This window comes from Lissotriton vulgaris, chromosome 5 (genome assembly GCF_964263255.1).
Source record: "Lissotriton vulgaris chromosome 5, aLisVul1.2, whole genome shotgun sequence".
Taxonomy (NCBI): domain Eukaryota; kingdom Metazoa; phylum Chordata; class Amphibia; order Caudata; family Salamandridae; genus Lissotriton; species Lissotriton vulgaris.
The window spans coordinates 1,512,598,751-1,512,617,646 of record NC_141693.1 but is presented as its reverse complement, the minus strand read 5'-3'; the positions used below and the strand labels follow the sequence as shown (position 1 = coordinate 1,512,617,646).

General features: G+C 52.7%; 1 protein-coding gene across 2 annotated transcripts in view; it reads left to right on the top strand.

The window, feature by feature from the left end:
- The window catches only part of SORT1 (sortilin 1), a 577,196-nt gene that overhangs the window by 115,736 nt on the left and 442,564 nt on the right, over positions 1-18,896 (top strand). For both annotated transcript variants that reach the window (XM_086923559.1, XM_086923558.1), the window contains exon 2: positions 5,592-5,651. In XM_086923559.1, coding sequence (XP_086779685.1) covers positions 5,592-5,651 — 60 coding nt within the window. The remainder of the gene's footprint in view (positions 1-5,591; positions 5,652-18,896) is intronic.

The window sequence follows — 18,896 nt, the reverse complement described above, 5'->3', positions numbered from 1 at the left end:
ATGATATAAGCATTATAAAAATGATATGGAGGTGAGCGTATACAAAAATAACATAGCTAGCTAGTGCCTCAAGTAAATGCAAGAAATACCTGTAATCTCGTGCCACTGGATCCTCATTGCCGTAATGCACAAACCAGAAAACGAGTGGTAGGTGATCTGGCGCAGACCTTTCACTTGCAGTTTAAGTGTGCTATTCTAAGTAGGTTGACCCTTTGCTGGCACAGTGTTTCACCACAGAACAGACTAAGTTTCCAATATTGGATATTGAGTCGATATTACAATCGCTATGAAGTGCTTGGATTATAATAATGTACCCTTGTGTACCAAGGGTACCCAATGATCTTATTATCTGCCCATAATTCAAAGGGTCAGCTGCTGAAGTAATTTGAAGGTGGTATTTGTACTACATGCAGCCCCAGTATGAAGTATGTTTTAGGGCTTGTTGTGCCCTAAATGCTAAGCCTAAAGGGCGATTCATTCCACAAAGGTTATACAAAATGTATACACACAAGTATGCCCAACAACTACCAGGCAGAGCATGGAGGATTCTGCTGTATCTTTTCTCATCATGGTAAGAGCGGGGCAGATTAACTTCTGTGCATAATACCGAGAATATCAGATCACAGCTATGCAGAGAAAGTATGCACATGGGTCTCTTGCTGACTGGCTGTGAGAAGGGGCTACATTGGATGGGAAAATTAAAATATGAATGCAAAATTTTTTGTTTACGGGTTCACTCAGTGTAGTCAGAAGGAACTACAGCACTGACATGTGGCCCTCATAACAAATCTGCAGACACATTTCATTGTATGGACAAGCAGAGCACCTTTGAGCAAAGAAGAACCTCCCATGCAATGCTGTCTGATAAAGAAATAAACACCGACCCATAGGTTATTAAAAGTGTATTACCTTGTTGATGATCGTGATAATGCTGTCCCTGAGACTAGAAAGAACCTGACTAGGATGGGAAGAGCTGGATACATGAGGACCTGTTGTCCTGCCATGGTCTGGCACAGGATTGGCTTGGAGTGAAGCAGTTAGGTCGCTAATTACTTCAGGTCAAGCATAGTTGTTGCAGTTGTGTTCCATGTGGTGCTGCAGGAGGTGAGGCTATTTCTTGATGGACCAGGAACAGTTTATTAGGTGACTATCCGTTTTGACACTGAATCATTGAAAATAAGCAGTTTCTTTTATCCTGATGAGAGCTAATTTATAGCAGTGGCCACGGACAGACCATGCAGTTCCGTCACCTGGAAGCAGCAACTCATTTGCCAGCTTTTCACGTCTCTCAGATTTCGTTTCATTAAGCCTAGCTCTTTAGAAAAACATTTGCTGTTCCATCCTTTTGCTTTTTTCGATTTTCGTTTTATGACGTTCAAACCCCCGAGGGTGATAATCATAGCTAGTGTAGGTCTCAAGGTTTCTAACCGTTTTTAGAGATCAGAGTTGTAGTATTTGGGAGCGCATGCAGATCACGGAGGTTTCTCTCGCTCCTCGTAGATTGCGTTGCAGATTTAGCAATCGCTGCTAAATGTAGTTAATCAGCCAGAGAGGAGTGAATACATTCTCTCGGCATAGCTGATCCCTAAATAAATCCATGATATAAAACATAGCAACGCGAACCAAAGACACAGAAGGTGGCCAAACGTCCTACACCTATCTACTGTCTTTCCAGGGTTCATTTCACTGAACGATCGATATGCAACTAGCGATCTGCACCTGCATGCAGCTGCCATCTCGACTGGGCCCTTCCAGACGCCAGGGTTCCTGTCCTCTTTGTACCTAGAATGTAGACAAATTATGCTGGTCTCTTAGAGACCTACCATTTGTTCTGCCACTTAGGGTCGAAAAGTCCACTGTTCTAGGGAGGGGCGAGTAAAGAGAATACACCGGAAGTCTTGGAGACACCACAATCCATGCTCTTACAGGCTGAATAGGATTCAGCCTGCAACAAATTTTCTGTTCTTGTGCAACTTTTCACGTGTACAGCGTTTCCCCGTGCTCTGTGCCATCCACGTATAGCGCACTACAACAGAGATTTTAAAGGGTTATTGTATATAAACGCATGAAATTACAATCCATAATTTTCACTGAGTGTTTTGATGCATTCATTTGCTCATGTTTGTACTTGGGTTGCCAATGTCAAGATACTTATATAATCATTTCTCTGGATGACAGATCGCATCATGAGTCTAAAAATTTGAGAAATATTCTCTATAAATGAGTACTTAGGTACCACTGTTAAACATTTACCATGGAGCCTTGAGGGTCATCAGTCCAGATGTTAAGGTAGTTTAGACTTATCGTACGACATAAGTATTGTCAGGTTAAGGGGAAGCAGGGGAAAATGGAGTTTGTTTGTCAGTTAGTTTTGGCAGTGGCGTGCCCGTCACCGCAGTGCTGTTGCATTTACATGTGTGTATGTTGTTTTTGCTTGGTCGGGACGCCACGCTTCCTGATTTAATTTACAGTGTTTCTTGCATACTGGAAAAATGAGCGGCTTGTTTTCAGGCAGCGCTTCTTTTCTTGGTGTATATTGTTTGTGCGTTGCTGTGCTTATGTCAGCTATGTTCTGGCCTGCTCCATTAATTTACCTGCATGACAGAGCCTGGCCGGCGCCTCAGACTTGTTTTTGTGGTGTGTCCGCTTTCAGGCCGGTCATGAAGCTTGGCTCGTCCCTGCCATGCCTCCGGGAGGCCTTGGTTAGGAACATGTCTCAACAGCCCTTCGTTTCACACACTTGGTCAGGTGGTTGCAGGCCACGCTGTTCACCCGTTGTTCGACCTCCGCATCAGGCAAACGCATTCAAGTCTGCTCCAGTGACAGTACCTACACATCTATTACACTGTTACAATTGTGCCAATTATGACAGTTCGAGGCCCCCAAAGCTATAAGAATGGCCTGGGCGGTAGTATTCGTTTTTAATGTATAATACATTAATAAACAACTGTTGTTCTGCTTATCGCTAAATTACACAAGCAGTACCAGCATGTTGCAGCTGTCAAATGTGCTGGTATTGACATTTAAGTGCTGGTGCCGATCACTGGAAAACAGCGTCTCAAATTAAGCACTGGTCTCACCACAGCTAGTGGTAGTGTGCCAGCAGACACCATGTGTACTAGAACTGAGCTGGTGTTTAACAACTTTATGCGATCTGGTAGTTGGACCCTCGGCTTGCTTCAGTGGAATCAACTAGAATAGCCAACCTGAAAATAATGAATTGTAAAAACTCCCTTCCTTAATATTTTGTCGTTCATGACATGAAATAAGTGTAATCTTATTTGTGGCTCAGCCTGGGCGGCACACCCTGCCTTACCACCAAACTTGGTCACCTGCCCCACAGGCCTGGCAAATAACTGCTTTATTTGCCCATACCTGCCCTGTGCTCTGTATTTGGTTAATTGATTGCACCTCTAGGAGGGCTATGTTATACCCAGTATGCAGCTGGGTTACGCCTGGTATACAGCTGAGAAAGATACGGCTGATGAGGACACGCTTGAGTAAAGGGACATTCGGTGAGGCTTATGAATAAACGCCTATGAGTCGTGGTTTCTGGTTATCTGGTCCGGTCGCATGTGGTCTCTGAAACCCCAGCTGCCAGGCCAACGTATTTATTAGATCTGCCCCACGTGACTTGGAACGTTACCAAAAGACACCCGCGGAGCAGGTGACAACATACGAACACCCGCCTTTTACAATACGCGGCCACAACCGTTGCACACCAGTTAAGTCACTGGTGCAACATTACATTCTTCCTTTATTATAAACAACATGCAAAACACAATATTAAATCGAATGACACAAGGACACAATGTCACATTGGTAATATTGAGATCAATGGGGTGACCCTGTGTCCCACAGAACCTGGGTAATAGTACTGTGTGCTACAAATGGTTCCGTTGAGTAGAACCAAGAGGTTTTCTTTAATAAACAAAATAACTTTTAAAAAAACGATTATGAGGTGTACTATAATTTACCCTAAAACTCACAACTGGAATCAATGTATGTCCGTTATTTTCTTTTAATCCGGAAATAATTTTTATCTCAAAAGATTTTATAGAAATGTTTAAATATTAAATGTGCTGACAAATAAAATACAATGACAACAATACCAACAGCATGAAAATAGTGACTGATGTGACAAATAGTGAGAAAAAAAACCTCATCCATACACCAGCCAAATAACAAAAGAACTCTAAAAGGTCTCTGTCCCCTTTTAAATTTCAGCAGTAACCTACAGTGTCTTTAATTATATGGGTACAGAGAGTCCGGATATGAGAAACATATATTATGTATACTGGATTGCAGGTGCACTCAAATTACTTTTACAACTACAGGCCTCAAAGTCGGTGCCTAATACCATAGGTTATGGATTCGGTCTGTGAGGGATGCATTTGACCCCAGAGCGTCATTTGTATTGCAACATGGTATGCTGGTATCTTTCTCTACCAGTTCTTATCTCTGCACCCCCTTCTCTCTCCTCTTTCGCTGCTGCCCTGTCTCGTTGTCTCTCTCATTCCCCCCCCCCCCCCCCCCCCCCCCCCCGAAAAAAAAATGCTAAACTGCCTTCAAATCCTTGTTTATTTATTTATTTTGAAGGTTTTAAATAGCGCGAACAAGACTCTTGCGAGTATCAGAGCGCTTTACAGGTCATAATTAGAAGGCAAGAACAACACAATAAAAATTAACAATTAATAGACATAGAGTTCAAGTGAATTTAGCCATGAGGATAGCTTTCACTTCTCTTTTGAAGGAGGCAGTGGGAAGGGTTCATTCGTGTTGCTCTGGGTGGGTAAGGCGTTCCATATCCTCGGAGCCATACCAGAAAAGGACCGGTTCTAAGTTTTTTTTCTTGGCAAATCGTTGAGGTTGTAGGAGAAGAGTCTTGGTACTCCTGGAGGCTCTGCTGCCGGCGGAGAGCACCAGTAGGACATATTTTCCAAACGTGTGCTCTTATTCTTCATACCTATCAAACTGCGGCATGGGGAGGGTGTGGGAGCACGGGTGCGTGCTGTACAAGTAGCCAAACTCCGCCCACCTCAGCTACGAGAGGTCCAGGCACCCAGCCCAGGTTATGCTCTGTCAAGCTCGCCCTTCTTTATTCAGAGTGCAGATTGTGTGACTGCCTGAAGAGTGACTAACGCTGTGCAGACAGGCCTCTTTCCCAGAAGAGAGCGCTGCGTGGCACCGACTCCCACCTGCTGAAACTGATGCCAAGTCTAACACGTGATACGTGTCTCGGTTGCAAATTAACTCGCTATCCAAGGCCCGGAGATTCGACAATGCGCTCGCCCTGTAAATAGGCCGCGCCACTGTTAGTGGACCAGGGCAATTGACTGACCCTACAAAAACGTGTCATTACAGTGAATACCGGTGGGATCACAGGTCTGCCAATGCGCTGCACCGTAATCCTGTCCTGCAGAGCTCACGCCTGTGTCCGCACTGGGCAGGGGGGCAGACACGCATGCTTTGTCAGTGTACTTTATTTCATAGCTGCAATACCCCAGCCATTCTAGCACTGATTTCCCTGCCTTTGTGCCAATATAAACTCTATTTGTTTTAATGCGATTTGCTTTTTTGTGTTTTTACAGTGCACCTTTGAAGATTTGAGTGGCTCAGTCTCGCTGTCGTGGGTTGGAGATGGCAGAGGGGTGAGTATGTGGCATATTGTTGACGGGGGGGAGAAAGGTATTAGTAGGCACTCACTCAGTTTGGATCTTACAACTGATACCGACCAAAACATTTTATGCTGTCGTTTAGGGGCTCTGTTGAGGTAGTCCACCTGCCCCACTCTCAAGGGATGAGTGTATAAGCATAACCAACGAGCAAGTGTATTAAAAAAAGTGTGCAATATTGCGTTTCTTAGCCCAGCCACTCATGTACTCTGCTCCTTCCACTGGACTGAGTCAGTGCTGCAGCACTTTGTTTCTAAATTTGAGCAAGCCGGGCTGAACATGGCTGGAATGCCAGAAACCGGTCCTCGGAAGCTTGTTTCCGGTCTAGGGAAGGCATGGCTTGGCAGTTCGTGCTGGACTGTTCCCATGAGGCACAGGGTCAGACTGATTTGCATATGGCCATGTCTGAACTGGGGTGATGTGGAGTGCAAAAAAACGATGGATTTAGGCCCAGATCTCTGTACTGGGGTGAATGTATGACATTGTTCTGCATTCTGCCCATCAACTGTGGTTTTTAAATTTGAGTTTCCTACACTTGCCAAGGATGAAGTAGTGTCCAGCAGATTGCATCAAAAAGTGTTTCCTGTTTTCAAATGATAAAACAAAAAAAAAATGCTGCATATGAATGAAATGCAGTGACAGACACTTTTCCAGAAGTAACTGGCCATTTCAGTACCAGGGCATTAGGTGGTTACTAGACACTTTCCATGGTGAACAGTATGGGTTGCCATTGCTGTTTCAGGGCATTAGACCCCTTTTCCTTCTAGCTGTATGAGTTTTTGACCCTGTGCACCTGTCTCTTTAAAGGCGGCAAAAGCTAAAAGACTAGGCTTATTTCAGGAGGTGGGTAAGCGATTGGAAAACAGATATAGTATGACATTATAATCTCAATCAAAAAGGTTAATATCCATCCAAGATATATTTTAAGAGGGACTTCTTTAAAAAAAAAAGGGTTGAGGCATCATGGAGTGAAACCTCAAAAATGTTCCACAACTCATTGTCCTCCGCCCCTCAAAATAAAGGCCTTCTGAGGTCTCTCCAGTTACAGAGAGACACACACATACACTCACACATTCACTCTCGCACTCTCACTTCACACTCACTCCTCTCTCACACACATACTCTCTCACACTCACTCTCTCTCATACACACACTAGTTCAGACACACACACACACTCTCACTCTCTCATTCTCTCACACTCGCACACACCAACTCACTTTCTCTCACACACACTCACTCTTTCTCTCCCACTCTCACACACTCTCACACTCCCTCCCACTCTCTCACTCACACTCTCACACACACTCTCTCGCTCTCCCTCTCTCTCCCTCTCTCTCCCTCTCTCTCCCTCTCTCCCTCTCTCTCCCTCTCTCTCCCTCCCTCTCTCCCTCCCTCTCTCCCTCCCTCTCTCCCCTCTCCCTCCCTCACTCACTCACACTCTCTCTTACACGCAAACTCTCTCTCCCTCACACACTCACTGACTGTTGGACAGGCCACACGAAGGGCCGCTCCCCCTCTACCCGACCAGGCCCGAGCCCGGTCCCTCAAGTGTCACACACCACCACTTCACGTTTTCCGTCCCCTCCGGGACCCTTGCCTCTGAACATATCGACCTCGTGGGCCCGATGCACTACTGGCCCGCGCGCCCAGCCTGGGCGCCATCTTGGACACTCCGCCACGAGGCCGCATGGCCCCCGATCGACCCCAACCCTGGGCCTGGCCAGGCCTCAGACATCCCGGCACCACCATCCACCCAGGAGGTGAGCGGACTACTTGGCAGGTCAATGGGAGAAAGAGGTGTCGATGGTTCTCCCCCGCCAGGTGCCGCTCGCCCACAACCTCCCCGGGCGCTGGCTCCACCCCCCTGCTGGGTGTCTGGACTCCCTCATCCCGGACCTCCCGACCTCCAAGTGCGAGGGTCCGGACATCAAAGGGCACCAGCCCTATAACTGGGGCAGCTCCAGAGCAGGAAGGCAGTTGTATCTTGGAGTCGAGAGACGCAGAGAAGAACTCATCCTTGACGGACTACTGGCGCTGCCGTAGCTCTGCCTTGTGCACCATCGACCTGCCTGCTGGCGCTGCCGCAACCTTCGTAATCCTTCATCGTCGTCGGGACCTGCTGGCGTGGCCGCGGACCGTTTGTAACTACCATCTCCATCGGGACCGGCTGGCTCCGCCGCGGACCGTCGCTTCCTTCGTCCATCTCGGGACCTGCTGGCTCCGCCGCGGCCCGATCATCTAGAACGCCGAGCTCGAGGATTGAGAGCTATTTCCATCCATTGGTAACAAGACTGTCCCGCTACCCTTTTCCCAATCCAGAGACCAGAATCGAGGGGACCCCTGAGTCCAGACCTCCTTGTACCATTCTACCGTACTTAAAGAATTGCTTATAAAGTATCGTTGAACCTTATCCTTGTGTGGTGTACGTCTGTGGGGGGGAAGTTACTTGTCTGTACGATCGCTGGAGACGGCTCTCCCCGGAGACCTCTCCCCTTATCCTCGGCCGACCCTCCCGGTCCGTCTAACATTGGTGGCCAGCGGCGCGATCCGAATCACCGCATAATCGTACAGAAAGTAGCTCACCCCCCGACGAAATCACGATGACAACCAAAGAAAGCGGATCCACCGAGAAATTTCAGATGGAGAAATTGGACGAGTACAACCATCGTGAATTAAAACAATTCTGCATCGAACTAGGTATCGCTACCACCGGTCTAAGTACCAAAGACGATTTCAAGCATGCCCTAGAGTCCTGGGCAGAAACCGGGGCCGTCGGAACCACCAACCAAAACATCGCAGCAGTAGAAAAAAACACCACGGCCCCCGAGGAGCGAAGAACGGGTCTCTCGCAGGACGAGATCCAGGAACGAGAAAGCACACGACTACATGAACTAGAAATGGCCCGGCTCAAAATGGATGTTGAACTTAAGTTGGCCGAACAAAAACTGAGCTTAGAGCACCTGCGTCTCCGAGAGGAAAGAGAGGAAAAACAGAGACAAAGGGAGCTCGAGGAAAAGAGACTGGCATATGAACACGAGCGCAAATTAGCTGAGATAGACTTACGCAAGCAGAACAAAGAATTAGGGGTGCCCGAGCAACCCCACACCTCAGGGGCAACGGAGAAAAAAGTACACATCCCCAAGGATGTCGTTCGAGAATACTTCCGAGAGGACGACATCCAGCAATGGTTCAAGGCCTACGAAATCGCTATGACCGCCCACCGGATCGATCGAAGTGACTGGGGAGCCGGTCTATGGGGGAGATTCCTCAATGAGGGCCGCGATGCCCTGCTACAGCTCCCGGACCACCAGATGACCTCCTATGACCACATGAAAGCTGCCCTCCTCACCCGCTATGGGCTCACACCCGAGATGTACCGTCAGAGGTTCCGAGACTGCACCCGCATCCCGGGTACAACTTGGGTAGATTACGTGAACTATTTTAGCCGAGCCTTCGAGGGCTGGATCAAAGGAAGCAATGTCACAACTTACGAACAGCTCTTCAATCTCATGGTGTGGGAGCATCTATCAAACAATTGCTTCATTGAGCTCCGCCAGCATCTCCTCGACAGCAAATTGACTGATCCACGGCAGCTCGCAGCCGAGGCTGACCGGTGGGAAATCACCAGAGTGGGCCGAAATGGGTCCTATGAACAGAACCGGAACAACAACGGTCAGCACCGTCCCCGAGGAGGAGGAGGGGGCCAAGGACGCGGAAGAGACAACGCTCCGGTCGCCCCCGCTACCAGCACCACCCCCCCGGCCAACCGGGGCAGCACCCCGGCGCGACCGGGATACCGAGCCAATGTCACGTGTCATCGATGCCAACGAGTCGGCCACTATGCAAACGACCCAAATTGCCCACAGTACCAGAGCCCAAGATCCCGCCAAGTGGCCGCTGCTGCTCTGGGGGAAGAACAGATCTCAGAGGAGCAAGAAGAATACGAGCAAGAGCATCAAGAATGGGAGCCAGCCGCCATGGCTCTAGCATGCTTAGGGGGGAAAGACATGGTCCCGCGGGTCCCCCTACCCGCTAACACCCGGAAGTACAGCCAATGGGTGAGCATCAATGGACGCCAGGCCGAAGCCCTCCGTGACACCGGGGCCAGTGTAACAGCCGTCCGCTGTCACCTGGTGACCCCAGAACAGTTCCTACCAAACATTCTCTGCCCTGTCCGTTCAGCCGATAACTCGGAAAGTCTGTGTCGGATGGCCTGCGTCCCTTTCGAGTGGGGAGGGGTCTCCGGCATGTTGAAAGTGACGGTCCGAGATGATGCCCCCGTAGACTGCCTCCTGGGAAATGACCTTGAAAGCTCTCCGTGGGCAGCCGTAGAACGAAGAGAACACCTGGGGATGTTAGGCATCCCGGACTGGGCGTGCGTCACCACCCGGTCCATGGCCGCCCGTGCCAAACCCCGACCCGAGGAACCCGAATGGCCGGCGCCTCCTCCCCCGGTCGCCCCAGTCGAAGACACCGACCGTGCCGTCCCCCCAGAACCAGCTCAACCTCCAGACCTCGCTGGCCTCGACCAGTGGCATCAAGAGGGGGGGCCCACACAAGAGCAGTTTCGCCAAGAGCAGAAGACCTGTCCCTCCCTCGAGGGACTCCGCCAACAAGCCCTCGCCCAAAGCGCAGGGGATACCTCCGGAACACATTGGATCTACTGGGACAATGATCTGCTATACAGTGAACAAAGGATCGCGGAGTTGGGGGCCAGCCGAGTGCTAGTGGTGCCCCTCCGTTTTAGAGACTTCTTGCTAAATCTGGCCCACGATGTCCCCCTGGCTGGACACCTGGGTCAGGATAAAACCTACAGCCGCCTGGTGACCCACTTCTTCTGGCCCAAAATGAGGAACGATGTACTCCAGCATTGCCGATCTTGCCCCACGTGCCAAGCCAGTGGAAAGAGCGGCCGCAAACTAAAAGCCCCCCTGCAACCATTTCCCGTGGTCACCACCCCGTTCGAGAGGGTCGGGATAGACATTGTGGGGCCCCTGGACCCTCGTACAAAACAAGGACATCGGTTCATCCTGGTGCTAGTGGACCACGCCACCCGCTACCCCGAGGCTGTTCCCCTGCGAACTGTGACAGCCCCGGTAGTCGGCCGGGCCCTGATGGGGATTTTCTCCCGTGTGGGCTTCCCCCGAGAAGTCGTCAGCGACAGAGGCACGAACTTTATTTCCAAATATATGAAGTCCCTCTGGCAACAGTGTGGGGTCACCTACTGATTCACGACCCCCTATCACCCTCAAGGAAACGGACTCGTTGAGCGGTTCAACCGCACGCTCAAAGGGATGATTGGGGGGTTGGAAGAGCCCCTCCGTCGCCAGTGGGATGTGCTGCTGCCGTGCCTCCTCTTCGCATATCGAGAGGTCCCCCAGAAGTCCCTCGGCTTCAGCCCGTTTGAACTGTTGTATGGACATCCCGTATGGGGGCCTCTCAGTCTAGTCAAGGAAGGCTGGGAGATGCCCCCTCTAAAGAACCCTCCAGATGTCTTCAAATACCTCCTAACCCTCCGCAACCAGACCCGGCGGTTCAGAGAGCTGGCAAAAGCAAACTTGGAGGCCAGTCAAGAGGACATGAAAAAGTGGTATGACCAGAATGCCTCCTCCATCGAGTTTGAACCTGGGCAACAGGTATGGGTGATGTCCCCCACCGAACCCTGCGCCCTGCAAGACAAATGGACGGGACCCTTCAAAGTAGTCGAGCGCAAGGGTCCTGTCACCTATCTCATCGACATGGAATCTTCACGGAACCCCCTCCGGGTCCTCCACGCTAATAGACTGAAACCCCACTTTGTGCGTTCAGAACTCAGCCTCCTGATGGCCACAGACAATGGAGCCGAAGAAGACTCCGAACCCCTCCCTGACCTCCTACGGACTCAGGAGAAAGATGGCTCGGTGGATGGGGTCCGACTCTCGGAGGCCCTCACCCGGGAACAACGCCAAGAGTGTCGAGACCTTCTGTGGCAGTTCGCCAGCCTGTTTTCCCTCATCCCAGGTGTCACTTCCTGGTGTGTGCACGACGTGGACACGGGGGACAGCCCCCCTATCCGCCACCGGGCCTACCGCGTACCAGATCGGGTACAGGCCTGCATCCAGGAAGAAGTAACCAAAATGCTCACGCTCGGGGTCATCGAGCCCTCAGACAGCCCCTGGGCCAGCCCAGTAGTACTGGTCCCCAAAGCAGCCACTCCCGGCACCACACCGGAACTCCGGTTCTGCGTCGACTACCGGGGCTTGAATGCGGTCACCAGAACAGACGCACACCCCATCCCCCGGGCAGACGAACTAATCGACCGCATGGGAGCTGCCCGCTACCTCAGTATTTTCGACCTGACGGCGGGCTACTGGCAAATCGGCCTCACACCCCGGGCCCAAGAACGATCTGCATTTTCCACTCCTGATGGCCATTATCATTTCAAGGTCATGCCCTTCGGCATGAAGAATGCTCCAGCAACATTTCAGCGGCTCGTCAATCAGGTCTTGGCCGGGCTCGAAGGATTCAGCGCCGCCTACCTAGACGACATCGCTGTGTACAGCCACCATTGGTCCGAGCACCTCCACCACCTCCAAGCGGTGCTACAGGCCCTTCAGCGGGCTGGCCTCACGATCAAGGCCAGCAAATGTCAAATTGGTCAGGGGTCCGTAACCTACCTCGGACACCAGGTGGGAAGCGGCCTGGTGGCCCCTCTGCAGCTCAAGATTGCCGCCATCCAGTCCTGGCAGCCCCCCATCACCCAGACCGAGGTACGCGCCTTTCTGGGACTCACGGGCTATTACAGACGGTTCGTGAAAGACTATGGTACCATAGTGGGGCCCCTCACAGAACTCACGTCCAAAAATCAACCCAAGAAGGTCAACTGGACCACAGATTGTCACCCCCACTCACTCTCACTCTCACTCTCACCCCCACTCACTCTCACTCTCTCACACTCTCCCTTACACACACACACACTCTCCCTCACACACACACTCTCCCTCACACACCCTCTTTCACTCGCACTCTCCCTCACAAACCCTCTCACTCGCACTCTCCCTCACATACACACACACACTCTCACTCACTCTCACGTTCTCACTCTCACTCACTCACACATCACTCTCACACACACCACTCTCCCTCACTCACACTCACTTTCTCACTCACTCAATCTCTCCCTCTCCCATACTCTCTCTCACACACACACTCTTTCTCTCTCTCACTCTTACACACACTCACTCACACACACTCACTCTCTCACACTCTCACTGTCAGTCACTGTCACTCTTACTCTCTCAATCTCTCTCCCCCTCACACACACACTCGCACTCTTTCACTCTCTCTCCCTCACACACACACACACTGTCACTCACTCTCACTCACACTCCCTCACACACTCACTCTTTCTCACTCACTTTCCCACTCACTCTTTCTCACTCCCTCTCTCTCACTCTCACACACTCACTATCCTTCGCTGTCTCCCTCACACACACACACACTCTCACACTCTCCCTCCCACACTCTCACACTCACTCCTTCTCACTCCCCACTCTCCCTCTCTCACACACTCCCTCTCGCACACTCACTCACTCTCACACACACTCACATGCACTCTCTCACTCCCTCTCTCTCACTCGCTCTCTCACTCCCTCCCTCTCTCTCACTCCCTCTCTCTCACTCCCTCTCTCTCACTCCCTCTCTCTCTCTCACTCCCTCTCTCTCACTCCCTCTCTCTCACTCCCTCTCTCTCACTCCCTCTCTCTCTCTCTCTCTCTCTCACTCGCTCTCTCACTCGCTCTCACTCACTCGCTCTCTCACTCGCTCTCACTCGCTCTCTCACTTGCTCTCTCACTCGCTCTCACTTGCTCTCTCACTTGCTCTCTCACTTGCTCTCTCTCTCACACTCTCTCACACACACTCACTTGCTCTCTCACTTTCACTCACTCACTCACTCACTCGCTCTCACTCACTCACTCACTCACTCACTCACCCTCACTCACTCACTCACCCTCACTCACTCACCCTCACTCACTCACCCTCACTCACTCACCCTCACTCACTCACCCTCACTCACTCACCCTCACTCACTCACCCTCACTCACTCACCCTCACTCACTCACCCTCACTCACTCACCCTCACTCACTCACCCTCACTCACTCACCCTCACTCACTCACCCTCACTCACTCACCCACCCTAACTCACTCACCCTAACTCACTCACCCTCACTCACTCTCTCCCACTCTCTCCCACTCTCTCCCACTCTCTCCCACTCTCTCCCACTCGCTCCTATGCACCCTCTCTCCCTCTCCCTCTCTCATGCACCCTCTCCCTCTCCCATGCACCCTCACTCCCTCTCCCTCTCTCATGCACCCTCTCCCTCTCCCATGCACCCTCACTCCCTCACTCTCTCTCACACTCCCTTACACACACACTCACACTCTCCCTCACACACACACTCACACTCTCCCTCACACACACACTCACACTCTCCCTCACACACACACTCACACTCTCCCTCACACACACACTCACACTCTCCCTCACACACACACACTCACACTCACTCTCTCACACTCTCCCTTACACACACACACACACACTCTCCCTCACACACACACTCTCCCTCACACACACTCACACTCTCCCTCACACACACACTCACACTCTCCCTCACACGCTCATTCACTCACTCTAACTCTAACACACCCTCACTCATTCCCTCTCACATGCACCCTCATTCACTCTCCCTATCACTCTCTCACTCACACACACACACACACACACACACACACACACACACGCTAGCATGCTGGCTCTCTCGCATGCTGGCTCTCTCGCATGCTGGCTCTCTCGCATGCTCGCTTGCATTCTCACATGCTCGCTCTCACATGCTCTCACATGCTCGCTTGCTCTCTCACATGCTCTCACACGCTCGCTTGCTCTCTCACATGCTCTCACACGCTCGCTTGCTCTCTCACATGCTTGCTTGCTCTCACACGCTCTCTCACACGCTCTCTCACACGCTCTCTCACACGCTCTCTCACACGCTCTCACACGCTCTCTCACACGCTCTCACACGCTCTCTCACACGCTCTCTCACACGCTCTCTCACACGCTCTCTCGCGCTCTCACATGCTCGCTTGCGCTCTCACATGCTCGCTCGCGCTCACATGCTCGCGCTCTCACATGCTCGCTCGCGCTCACATGCTCGCTCGCGCTCACATGCTCGCTCGCGCTCACATGCTCGCTCGCTCTCTCACATGCTCGCTCTCTCACATGCTCTCACGCTCGCTCGCACACGCTCACGCTCGCTCTCACTCGCTGACGCTCGCTCTCACTCGCTGACGCTCGCTCTCACACGCTCACTCTCGCTCTCACACGCTCACTCTCGCTCTATCACACGCTCACTCTCGCTCTATCACACGCTCGCTCTCACACGCTCGCTCTCACACGCTCGCTCTCACACGCTCGCTCTCTCACGCTTGTTTGCTCTCTCACACGCTCGCTTTCTCTCACGCTTGCTCGCTTTCTCTCACGCTTGCTCGCTTTCTCTCACACGCCCGCTCGATTTCTCTCACACGCTCGCTCGATTTCTCTCACACGCTCGCTCGATTTCTCACACGCTCGCTCGATTTCTCACACGCTCACTCGATTTCTCTCACACGCTTGCTTTCTCATGCTCGCTCTCACACGCTCGCTCGCTCACGTTCGCTCTCGCACGCTCGCTCTCACACGCTCGCTCGCTCTCACATGCTTGCTCGCTCGCTGTCTCACTCGCTTGTTTGCTCTCACATGCTTGCTCGCTCGCTGTCTCACTCGCTTGTTTGCTCTCACACGCTCGCTTTCTCTCACACACTCGCTCGCTTTCTCACACGCTCGCTCGCTTTCTCTCACACGCTCGCTCGCTTTCTCTCACACGCTCGCTCGCTTTCTCTCACACGCTCGCTCGCTTTCTCACACGCTCGCTCGCTTTCTCTCACACGCTCGCTCGCTTTCTCTCACACGCTCGCTCGCTTTCTCTCACACGCTCGCTCGCTTTCTCTCACACGCTCGCTCGCTTTCTCTCACACGCTCGCTCGATTTTCTCACAAGCTCGCTCGATTTTTCTCACACGCTCGCTTTCTTTCATGCTTGCTCTCACACGCTTGCTCGCTTACACGCTTGCTCGCTCTCGCTCACACACTTGTTCATTCCCTCTCACGCGCTCGCTCACTCTCACGCGCTCGCTCACTCTCGAGCGCTTGCTCACTCTCGAGCGCTTGCTCACGCGCTTGCTCACAGACTCTCACGCGCTCACTCACTCTCACGCGCTCACTCACTCTCACGCGCTTGGTCTCTCACTCGCTTTCTCACTCACTCGCTTGCTCACTCACGCGCTTGCTCACTCACTCTCACGCGCTTGCTCACTCACTCTCATGCACTTGCTCACTAACTCGCGCTTGCTCACTCACTCTCACGCGCTTGCTCACTCACTCTCACGTGCTTGCTCACTCACTCTCACGCGCTTGCTCACTCACTCTCACGCGCTTCTCTCACGCGCTTGCTCACTCACTCTCACGCGCTTGCTCACTCACTCTCACGCGCTTGCTCACTCACTCTCACGCTCTTGCTCACTCACACTCACGCTCTTGCTCACTCACACGCGCTTGCTCACTCACTCTCACGCGCTTGCTCACTCACTCTCACGCGCTTGCTCACTCACTCTCACGCGCTTGCTCACTCACTCTCACGCGCTTGCTCACTCACTCTCACGCGCTTGCTCACTCACTCTCACGCGCTTGCTCACTCACTCTCACGTGCTTGCTCACTCACACGCTTGCTCACTCACTCTCACGCGCTTGCTCACTCACTCTCACGCGCTTGCTCACTCACTCTCACGCGCTTGCTCACTCACTCTCACGCGCTTGCTCACTCACTCTCTCGCGCTTGCTCACTCACTCTCTCGCGCTTGCTCACTCACACACGCGCGCTTGCTCACTCACACACGCGCGCTTGCTCGCTCACTCACACACGCGCGCTTGCTCACTCACACTCATGCGCTTGCTCACTCACACTCGCGCGCTTGCTCACTCACACTCACGCGCTTGCTCACTCACACTCACGCGCTTGCTCACTCACACTCGCGCGCTTGCTCACTCACACTCGCGCGCTTGCTCACTCACCCTCACACGCTTGCTCACTCACGCGCTTGCTCACTCACACTCACGCGCTTGCTCACTCACACTCACGCGCTTGCTCACTCACACTCATGCGCTTGCTCACTCACACTCACGCGCTTGCTCACTCACACTCACGCGCTTGCTCACTCACACTCACGCGCTTGCTCACTCACACTCACGCGCTTGCTCACTCACACTCACGCGCTTGCTCACTCACACTCACGCGCTTGCTCACTCACACTCACGCGCTTGCTCACTCACACTCACGCGCTTGCTCACTCACACTCACACGCTTGCTCACTCACACTCACGTGCTTGCTCACTCACACGCTTGCTCACTCACATTCACGCGCTTGCTCACTCACGCGCTTGCTCACTCACACCCGCTTGCTCACTCACACCCGCTTGCTCACTCACTCTCACGCGCTTGCTCACTCACTCTCACGCGCTTGCTCACTCACTCTCACGCGCTTGCTCACTCACTCTCACGCGCTTGCTCACTCACTCTCACGCGCTTGCTCACTCACTCTCACGCGCTTGCTCACTCACTCTCACGCGCTTGCTCACTCACTCTCACGCGCTTGCTCACTCACTCTCACGCGCTTGCTCACTCACTCTCACGCGCTTGCTTGCTCACTCACTCTCACGCGCTTGCTTACTCACTCACTCTCACGCGCTTGCTTACTCACTCACTCTCACGCGCTTGCTTACTCACTCACTCTCACGCGCTTGCTCACTCACTCACTCTCACGCGCTTGCTCACTCACTCACTCTCACGCGCTTGCTCACTCACTCACTCTCACGCGCTTGCTCACTCACTCACTCTCACGCGCTTGCTCACTCACTCTCGCTTGCTCACTCACTCTCACGCGCTTGCTCACTCACTCTCACGCGCTTGCTTGCTCACTCACTCTCACGCGCTTGCTTACTCACTCACTCTCACGCGCTTGCTCACTCACTCACTCTCACGCGCTTGCTCACTCACTCTCACGTGCTTACTCACTCACTCTCACGTGCTTACTCACTCACACGTGCTTACTCACTCACTCTCACGCGCTTACTCACTCACTCTCACGCGCTTACTCACTCACTCTCACGCGCTTGCTCACTCACTCTCACGCGCTTGCTCACTCACTCTCACGCGCTTGCTCACTCACTCTCACGCGCTTGCTCACTCACTCTCACGCGCTTGCTCACTCACTCTCACGCGCTTGCTCACTCACTCGCGCTTGCTCACTCACTCTCACGCGCTTGCTCACTCACTCTCACGCGCTTGCTTACTCACTCACTCTCTCTCACGCGCTTGCTTGCTCACTCACTCTCACGCGCTTGCTTACTCACTCACTCTCACGCGCTTGCTCACTCACTCACTTTCACGCGCTTGCTCACTCACTTTCACGCGCTTGCTCACTCACTCTCACGTGCTTACTCACTCACTCTCACGTGCTTACTCACTCACTCTCACGTGCTTACTCACTCACTCTCACGTGCTTACTCACTCACTCTCACGTGCTTACTCACTCACTCTCACGTGCTTACTCACTCTCACGTGCTTACTCACTCACTCTCACGCGCTTGCTCACTCTCACGTGCTCACTCACTCGCGCGCTCACTCACTCACGTGCTCACTCACTCACGCGCTTGCTCACTCACTCTCACGCGCTTGCTCACTCACTCTCACGCGCTTGCTCACTCACTCACTCTCACGCGCTTGCTCACTCACTCTCACGCGCTTGCTCACTCACTCTCACGCGCTTGCTCACTCACTCTCACGCGCTTACTCTCACGCGCTCACTCACTCTCACGCGCTTGCCCACTCTCTCACGCACTTGCCCACTCTCTCACGCACTTGCCCACTCACTCTCACTCGCTTGCCCACTCACTCTCACTCGCTTGCCCACTCACTCTCACGCGCTTGCCCACTCACTCTCACGCGCTCGCTCACTCACTCTCACGCTGAAGTAATCAGGGTTCCCAAGGCCTACATGCTCCGAAGATAACCCACTTACACTCAAGAACTGTTGGCACGGAAACTGTAAAAGGCAAAGAACAAGTTTATTAAAACCCCATGGGGTGG